Here is an 8,570-nt window from a genome sequence, read left to right on the forward strand (position 1 = left end):
TAATTAACAAGGATTACACTTTTTTCATTTACTGGGGGAAAAAAATATAATACCCATCTGTGTGCAAACTGGGGATCTGGGAGAAGAAACATGCTGTTTCTCTCTTCCTTTCTCCTCTCTCTTGTTTTGTTCCATTTGTTTGTCTCCTTTTTATCCTCTTCCTCACACTTTTTCTCACTACCCAGCCAATTTCCTTGAGAACTCCCTGGTAAGCTCGGAAGGCCAGAAGAGCGGGAAGGGGAAAATCTAATTTTAGAAAGAGGACCTTGGCAAATGGAGTGGGAAGGGAACTAACGATTCATACTGGGCCACCCAGCCGAAAAGAAAAGCAGACTCCACAGATCTTTGTAGAAAGTGCCTAGAGCCTCGCTTCCAGCCCAGGAAGGGTTAACCACCTCTCCAGAAAAATGTGCCTGGCGTCCTTAGAGTGCGGCTGTCTCCTCCCGCCCCATCTCCCCCCTAGCCCCTCTCTTCCCTGCCCGGTGGGCTAGGAAGGGGCCTGCCCTGCCAGGAAGAGTGAATGAGTGTGTGCCCCCCCACCTCCGCACTTGATGTTCCTGAACCCCTGAGCTGTGAGTGTGTGTGAGGGCGCGTGTGTTCATGCGCTGTACACGGTCGATGCGATCCCGGCTCCGAGGGAAGCAGCGCGCCAGGCACGCAGCACCTCCGAGGATGAAGAAGCAGGAAGCTTTCTGGCCTGAGCTTGGGAGCCAGGAGCCGAGCAGCTGGAGGAGGGAGGTGTGGGGAGGCCTGGGTGAGCACCGCCTCTCTCCTCTCTAGGGCCTCCCCAGCTCCACCCCCAGGCCCCATCACGGTGGGTTCTGATGGGAGAGGTGGGAGGGTGTACCCAGCTCTTGGGAATAGGGCTCTGCCAGGCCCTGAGTACCTTGGGAACAGGGTAAGAGCCATTGGCCAGAAGATGACAAGTCCTGTTTCCCCACTTCAGGGCCCGCTTCCAGCAGAGGCAAAACGAAGGAGGTGTGGGGAGAGAGGAGCCTGGGCCAGGCGTGCCGAGGGCAGCAAGTCGGTGCTCTCTTGCCCTCTTTTGCCCTACTTGCCCGGGGGGGACGGAGCCAGGAGTCCCCAGCTGTGGCCTTCCTACCCCAGGCAACGTCTTCAGCCTCGGATAACCTGGCCCCAACTCGGAGAAATGAAACTAAATAAACGCCCAAACGACAAGATGTTTAAAGAAAAACTGCTTAGAATCATTACCATCAACTTTTTAAAAAGAAGAAGAAAGTAAAAATGTCGTGGAATGACGCGTTAATTTCTATTCGATTAGTGTCCTACGTGTTGAATGTCTGCGGAGGAGGCCGCGCCCCGGGCAGTAAGGAGAGGACTCCGCTCAGAAAGCCTGCGAGCTGGGCTCCCCCCCGCAAAAGACACAATCACGCACACTTATACACACACCGCCACGCGCATCGTCACCCAGACCTGCGACTCCTCAGCCCCTACAAATAAAAACCTGAAAAAGGAGCCTTTTATTCCAGCCTTCCTGCCCCTGTAGCTAATGAACCGTCCCCTTCCACAGTGTTGAAGATGAGTGTGAGGGGGAAATGAAAAGCGTTGTTAACCTTCCCCTAAACACAGATTTTTTTTTTTTTTTTTTTTTTTGGCGAAACACATCAAAATGCTGCAGGAAGACTGCGCTCCAAGTGCCAAATTCAATAAAGAAGTCCTAAGCCAGGGTAATGGTCAAGTAATGGCAAATAAACCGCCTTCCTAAAAGGGGCCTCTGCCTCCGTAGGGCAAGCGTTTTTTTCCCTCCTCAAAAGCAGTCTGAAGTAAACAAATAAAATACGTGTTTTAAACAAAGCTCTGTGTTTTAATCTGAGTCTTTTTAAGGATGAAGGAAAACGCAAGTAGTTGGACACAGGGGCAGTGGAGGCTGGCACCTGGGCTTGCCGTTCCTTTACTATCTTAGGTATTGGGCTGCTAAGGTGAGGAATTTAAGCGTGAGAGGAAGGGTCGTCATCCACCTTACCTACTTCAGAGTCTCTTTTTAAACGGAGATGAAGTGTACAAGTAACAAGTACCCCGCCCCTCCCGCTTTGCCGGGGTCTTGCTAATCGCATCGCCTTCTGGGTCTTTACGAGACTTCTGCGGGGTCCGGTAGCTAAGGCGGAGGGGGGTTATTCGTTGCAACTCGTTCATTGCAGTGATTGAAACCCTGCCGGGTGTCACTTTAGGGAAGTGGGGTTCCTTCGGTGTTTCGGGCCCTAGACATGCTGGGCAGACCCAGCTTCCCTTCTTTCCCATCACCAGAAGAAAACAGTTGCAACTGGCATTTCTGGCACGGCCCAGGTGCTGTCCTAGCCGCCCAAGAAAACGGCTGGGAAGACTCACGGCGCTGCCAGAGCCCGCTTGGCTTTAGTTTTCTTTTCTTAAAGGTGGGAATAAAGGCCAAGGGCTTTAGACAGTACAAATGTCAATCTTCTTGCTTTTCCCTTCTTTATTTTTTTAATGAAATGGTTTATTCCTCCCAAATGATTTGCAACCAATTTATCGGTTTTAACTATTGTGTAAAAAAAAAAAAAAAAAAAAAAAACAAGCCCTGTAAGTTGGGAAGTAGGTTGTGCATTCAGTCTAACTTCAGCGGGTACTTTCAGGGTCTGTGGTCCCTAGTTTGGGTCCATGGAATGCTGTACCGTAGCCAAGATCGCGACAGGACTTGGCCACCAAAGAAATTTACAAAACACAAAAAGAATAACAATCTATCAAGAAAACAACTGTTTCTAAGTGATTTGATTCCATTGCAATGTTTACTTTTGCAACAAGAAAGGTGGTTTTGTTTTTTAAAGTATGCTGGTCACACTGCCTCTTCCTAACCCAGAGAAAGAAAGAAACGGGTGCAGACACAGCCACGAAGTTTTCGTTAGATTCACAGCAGGGGTAACCGACTGTCTCCGCCATGCGCTAGGAAACTCACGCACTACGCTGGGGAAGGAAATAGCGCTTTAAAATACAAAAAATCCTTAGTTTTAATATGATTTCCTTTATTACCCAGATTGCAACTGAAGAATTGCATAAAGCAGCGCTCTTGTCTGAGAAAGGCAGCCGCGGTGGCAACAGCTGGAGCAGCGAGCGAGAACCTGAGGCTTAGCAAGAAAAGTTTTTAAGAGTTCGCATCTAGTTATCAGAAAGCCGCAGCCGCATCCTTAGAAACACTAGAGACAAAATAAACGGGTCTCCCACTGGATGAATGACAAGTATCATCAGATCGGAAACCAGGCTCGGTTTCTGGATGTTGAGTGGCCTGTGCGTGCGGGAATGTTTTAATACGGCAGTGTACAACTTGGTAATTAAAATAGTTGAAAAAGTTGCCCAAGAAATTCGAAGGGTTTTGTGTTCTGCTTTCACTTCGGCGGATACCAGGCAATGAGGCGCGCGAAGCGTTCGGCTTTCATTTCACAACTTAGGCAGAGTTGAAATCGGCTCTCCCACCCCCGCCTCGTCCCCCCAACCACACACACACACACACACACACACACACACACACGCCTAACCTTCAGTCGGAATTGAAGCCCCCAGGCCTCCGAGCATATGTACATTTATTCCTCCTCAGATGAAAATAAAGACATCGGCCCCACTAAACGCAAACAGGAAAAACAGGAGTTCCACTGGCGCGCTTTGACACTATCGAAGCCAAGTGAAATGAACAATATCCGAAAGAGAAATAGATGGACTGATGACCCAAAGAGCCCTATACATAGGTTGATCCCTGAGACCAGAGCGAAAGGAAACGTATTTGGGCATGAGGGAGTGCTTGGGTGAAGCCTGGAAGAAGCACTGGAAAGACGCCTATGATGACAGCATCTCGCCGGGCTAGACCGCGGACGCTTACCGCCAAAGAAGCCGAGCCCGCCGAGGTGCCTCTGCCGGCCGCGCGGCTGTGGCGGGGACACCAAAGGCGGGAAGGCGCGGGGCGTACTTGGCTTTAATACGCAGGGGTGGGAGAGACTGGGGATTTCACTTGAGGGAAGCGTCCCACCCCACCATCCCATCTCTACTTTCTCTGGTCCACAAGCAAAACAATTAGAGTTCTGTTTTCAGCGAGGGGAAGAGCGAACGGCGGCCTGTGCTTTTCCGAGGCTGCTCCAGCCCCGCGTGCTGACACCTTGAGGAGGAGCGCTTTGGACTGCTCCAGATTGCTCCAGTTCTCGGCACCGCTGGGTACCCTTAGACTCGAGGTAGAAGCATTTGGACAAACCCAGTCCCGTCGCCTACAGTCCCGGCTGAGGCTCTAGCTTTCTCGGACAGTGTCGGCTCGGCGGGCAAGGCCGGGCAAAGTCACCCAACACTTCTGCGAGAAGGGTGGGGGATGGGCGTACCGTCGCCCCCGCCCCGAACTCAATCGCCCTTGTCCCGCGTGACGAAGGCCGCTCCACGCCGGGCAGGCAGGGGGCGCCGGGGAGGGTTAGTGAGCCGAGACCTCGGCTACGTCCAGAAGTAGCGCGGGAGGCTCCGCCGTACCCTCTCCGCGGCCCAGTGTCCCTGCAGCCCGCCCCCTGGGGGTCACTCGGCGCCCAGCCAGCCTGGAGCTCGCGGGCCGGAGCGCGCCCTTTCGGCCTCCTTCTCCTCGGCGGCTGCCGCCGCTGGCTGTGCGCCCTCCACTCCCGGCTCTCCAGGCGCTCGCGGGGCCTCTTCTCTCCCCACCTGCCCGCAGCTCTGCTGAGCCGGTAGCTCGGCTCTGCCCATGCCCTCCCCACCCCCCAGACTACAGCCTCCACCCTCGTCTCCCCCACTCCCCACCCCAGTCCTCCCGCCTCGCCGCGCACGCCTGAGTGCACGGCCGAGCGCACAGCGCCCACTACCGCAACCGCCGCTCGGCGCAGCCCGCCAGCCCGCGCAACTTCCAGCGGCCGCCTCGCAACTTTTCCCAACTCCACCACTGCTGCCCGCCGCCGCCGCCGCCGCCGCCACTGAGGCTCCCTGCGAGCCTGCCACCCACCCCAAACCCCAGAAACAAACCCAGACGCGAAAAGCCTCCTCTCCCCAGCCCGCCCCCCACCCCATTCCCCGCTCCCCCTCCCACACCCGGGACCAGCTGGTTGGCCAGAGGCAACTCTCCTCCGCCTGGGGGGAAGGAGAGGGGAGGGGGAGACTCTCGCGTCTCCTCTCCCCCACCCCACCCCTTCCCGCTCGCTCTCGCGCTCTCTCCTCCCTCCCACCCAGGTCTTTGCTGCCCCCACCCCGCCCCCACCCCGGGGTTGCCACAGCTGGTCCGTGCACGGGGTTTGAGGGCTGCCCCGGCTCCTCTGGCGCCCAAACAAGGAGCGAGAGCTCGGGCGGCCGGCGCGGAGGCTGGGACCGGCAGGTTGCTGGGTCTGCTCTGCGCCTGCCCTCCACCCGGGGCCCCGGCGCGAGAGGCAGCCCCGCGCTCCCTCCCGGAGCGCTGTAGACAGATATGCAAGATGGCAGAGGAGGGGGAAAGCCAATAGAAAAGGGATATTGCACCTACTTGTGGCCAGTTTCCTTGCCCTGCCTTTGGATCTCATGCTGTGCCCAGTCCTGCAGCCGCTGGTGTGTGGTTGGGTTTTTTTTTTCTTGGATCTTTTCCTTCTTTTGCTCTCCCTCTCGCTCCCTCCCTCTCCTCTCTCTCTCTCTCACACACACACACACACACACACACACTTACACACACTCACTCTCTGTCTTTCCCTCTTTCACTCTCTCTCCCTCCCTCTCTCCCTTTCTCTCAATCCACACTCGCTATCTCTCCAGCATTGTCAGTTTGGACACCTTCGCACATGCGCGCTAGACGCCCCTCCAACATCTCAGCGCCGCCAAAAAAAGTTTGGAGCGATTTATCACTTTGATTTGGAGATCTTGTCAGATGGCAATCGCCGAGGAGGCGGAGAAAGGGAGCCACGGGGAGGGCGGCGGGGGGCGGGGAGCGAGCGCAGGGAGTCGGAGGGGAGCAGACACCTCGCCCAAAAAAAAAAAAAAAAAAGAAAAAGAATGAAAAGACTAGGGCAAATGATTGATTTCTTGTTGGAATCACCAGTAAGCTTGTATTATTAGCATTATTGTTTTTCCCAACATAAATTGCAGGAAATTTTCTATACTGTCCTTGGGGAAAAACAAGAAGTGGGGGGAGGTGAGAGGACGTGTAAAATCTTTCCCACACTAAAGAACTAGAAGGACCGGACTCTCGGCGAGCGATCCAGGAGAAAGTGAGAATCATCCTGAACTTCGGGAAATCTGCTGCCGCTGTTACTGCTACTGAAGCTATTGCGGCTTCTGCTTTCAGAGTTGAAAGCAGAATAAATAACTGTTTCTTCCTTGACTTTAGGTGTAATGCCAATGTTTTCTGCCATCCTTGTAACATATTAGTTGGTCTATTCTCACCAAGTAGTGATGATCACCCTTGATTCCCAGGTCCGGGAAAGCTTGGGCATTTGACATCCAAGACCTTCTGCCTTCCCTGAGGTCGGCTGTCACCTTCCGGCCTCCCCCACCGCTGCCCCCGTCGCCTCCTGCTGCAGCTCAGCCTGCCTGCAATTTCACTCACTCGCTTAAACCCACGACCTCCCGGGTCACAAGAAGGAGGAGGTGGGGGAGAAATCCCCCCACACCTCTTAAAAAATACATTGTTGAAATTTGCTTTAATTACAGGATTTACCAAAGAAGTGGGCACGCAGAAATGGGGACCTCTTAAAGGAGCTAGCTGTGTTCAAGGTATGAATCAATCCCAAATATGTATGGATTTTCTCTTGGTACAACCTCCTTGCATTAAACAATTTTGTTCAGTGCCTTCCATGAGCTATTTATGTCCCCATTAATATCTGTTGCAAATCCTGTCAGACACCATAAAAGAAAATTACAATCTTTTTGTCTCTGTGCTGCAACCATACATCCTTGATGTTCAAGTTAAAGGAAAGAGAAAAGAATATCAGGTCCTGGGCGAGAGTTTGGCAAAGGCAGAGTAGGGGAAGGAAGACAACTGAGAAGGCTCAGTTATACCTGTTGTCATTTATTGTCAAAACTAAGACTGGGGATGTGAATGAACAAATAGCAAGGGTCAATCCCAAAGGGTATTATCCATCAATGGCTTGCAGGAAATTAAAATTCGAAAGATTCACCCTGCCAAGGATACCCATCACTTCTCTTTCTCCAGAGCTGTGTAATTCCAGGGGCATTTAGCTGTAAGATACAGGTCCCTGGAGAATCAAGCTACAGGTCCCAAGGGAGACAGATGTGTAATGTTGAAATGTGAGGAAGGGAAGTGGGGAGGTGGAGGAGGGTAAAGGAAGGAATTACACAGAGTAGGAGTAAAACAGCTTCCAAAAGAGAAGGCTCTGGTGCCCAAACACATGGGCACAAGAGAACTCTATCATCCCCTCTGGACTAAAGAGGCAAGTTGGGGGTTCGGGGTGTTTCCAGTCCTTCTACAATTTCTATTGCCCTGTACATACAGGTGTTGTGCTTATACATTCGGCTGGTGCAAAAGCACCAGGCACTTCAGCACTCTGAATGTAGATGCCCAGGGTCTGTGATTGTGAGTTCACTGGCTTCCCTCAGTTTAGATGAAGGAGTGCCTTCCCTGCGACCAGTAAATGTCCTCAGTGGAAAAAGAGAAATGGGGGTTGAGAGCTTTCACCAAAGGGAGTAAAATCTCTAGGGAGAGAAACGCACTAGACTGGCCGGCAAGAAGTTCATAGAAACTGCTTCTGATCAGTTTAAGGGACTCTCTGGGGGCCTTCACCTAGGCCAGAGGACAGAAGGGCAGCCCGGAGGATCAAGCCCCTCTCAGCTATCAGAACCTAAAGGTCCTTGGCCTTCAGGAGGGGAGGTGGAGTCCACTAAGGACCAAAGAGCACCCTGGACAGGAGGAGGTTCTGCCTGGGACGTTTCATTTCACCTTCTCACTCCGGGGGGATGGGGGGGCTGAAAAAAAAATAAAAGCAGTTACCACCTTCCCCTCCACTTTTCTACTTGATTCCTTTCATCTCATCACCAGGGGGTCTATATCCGGGTCCCACTGCAGAGAGGAGGTTAAGAGGAGGGACGGGGAATTTCCTAGGAAATGAAGGTACCATGGAATCAAACCCAAGATTAAATACAAGACCCACATGTGAAGCTGCGGTGGTTGTTTCGGCTGAGAAATTATAAACCACGTGGCGGGCCAGGGGGTGGGATGGGGGCTGTGAGGAGAACTGGGTGGGATATGGAAAACTAAAGAAAATCAAATCTGATGCCCCCAACTCCAAAGATCTCCGTCGTTGAAGCTTTTCTAGAGGGTATGGGGTGGGGGGAGTGAGGCGCGGCTGGAGCACCCTCCCCTTCTGGTTTTTAAAATCCCTGGGGTCGCGGTCGCTTCAGCGAAAGGGTCTTTTGCCAGGTCTTTACAAGAGTTTCCGGACACGAGCGAATCCAACATATTCTAACCGAGATACTAAACACAAACTCCTCTGTGCCCTCGGGCGAAAGCATTGTGAAAAGATAAGGCATTATTCTTGTTGTTGTTGTTGAACAAAAGTATTCACGAAATCGTCACTTTTATTTTCAAACCTGAAAGCTGGGTTTCTTTTCTTTTTCTTTCTTTTTTTCTTTTTCTTCCTTCCTTC

At 52.6% G+C, this 8,570-nt stretch overlaps 1 protein-coding gene across 7 annotated transcripts in view; it reads right to left on the reverse strand.

The window, feature by feature from the left end:
- The window catches only part of MECOM (MDS1 and EVI1 complex locus), a 572,766-nt gene extending 567,017 nt beyond the window's left edge, over positions 1-5,749 (reverse strand). For 4 of the 7 annotated variants that reach the window (XM_059920491.1, XM_059920488.1, XM_059920489.1 and 1 more), the window contains exon 1: positions 5,462-5,748. In XM_059920491.1, the coding sequence (XP_059776474.1) occupies positions 5,462-5,498 (37 nt within the window). In that variant the 5' untranslated portion in view covers positions 5,499-5,748. Of the gene's footprint in view, positions 1-5,461 lie in introns of all 7 variants that reach the window. The other 3 variants (XM_059920496.1, XM_059920495.1, XM_059920492.1) reach the window with 2 other exon arrangements.
- Between the last annotated feature and the right edge of the window lie 2,821 nt (positions 5,750-8,570).

The sequence above is a fragment of the Balaenoptera ricei genome, chromosome 4, assembly GCF_028023285.1.
Source record: "Balaenoptera ricei isolate mBalRic1 chromosome 4, mBalRic1.hap2, whole genome shotgun sequence".
In the NCBI taxonomy this organism is placed as follows: Eukaryota; Metazoa; Chordata; class Mammalia; order Artiodactyla; family Balaenopteridae; genus Balaenoptera; species Balaenoptera ricei.